At 60.0% G+C, this 225-nt stretch overlaps 1 protein-coding gene across 1 annotated transcript in view; it reads right to left on the bottom strand.

The window, feature by feature from the left end:
• Positions 1-221, bottom strand: part of LOC104279810 (zinc finger protein 469-like) — a gene marked incomplete at its 5' end in the record, with an annotated part of 11,599 nt that extends 11,378 nt beyond the window's left edge. The window contains 1 exon segment of the mRNA XM_009877225.1: positions 5-221. Coding sequence (XP_009875527.1) covers positions 5-221 — 217 coding nt within the window.
• Positions 222-225: the final 4 nt, after the last annotated feature.

Here is a 225-nt window from a genome sequence, read left to right as displayed (position 1 = left end):
CTGCTCTGGCCCACCAGCCGTGGGCTGGGGCCACCGTCCTTCGCTGAGGCTTGCCTCTTACCGACCGGCTTTGGCATACTAGGCGAGTGTAAACTAGACGGAAAAACAGCTTGGTTTTCTTGGAAAGTGCTTGGGTTTTGGTCGATAGCACCAGATGACGAGAGAGCACCGTTGGGGTCGGCGGGATGCTCGCTCCTGCCCTTTAAGCACGGCGGCGGTGGAGGG

This window comes from Apaloderma vittatum, unplaced genomic scaffold (genome assembly GCF_000703405.1).
Source record: "Apaloderma vittatum isolate BGI_N311 unplaced genomic scaffold, ASM70340v1 scaffold16009, whole genome shotgun sequence".
NCBI classification, from domain to species: Eukaryota; Metazoa; Chordata; class Aves; order Trogoniformes; family Trogonidae; genus Apaloderma; species Apaloderma vittatum.
This window is presented reverse-complemented; position numbering and strand designations above follow the sequence as displayed.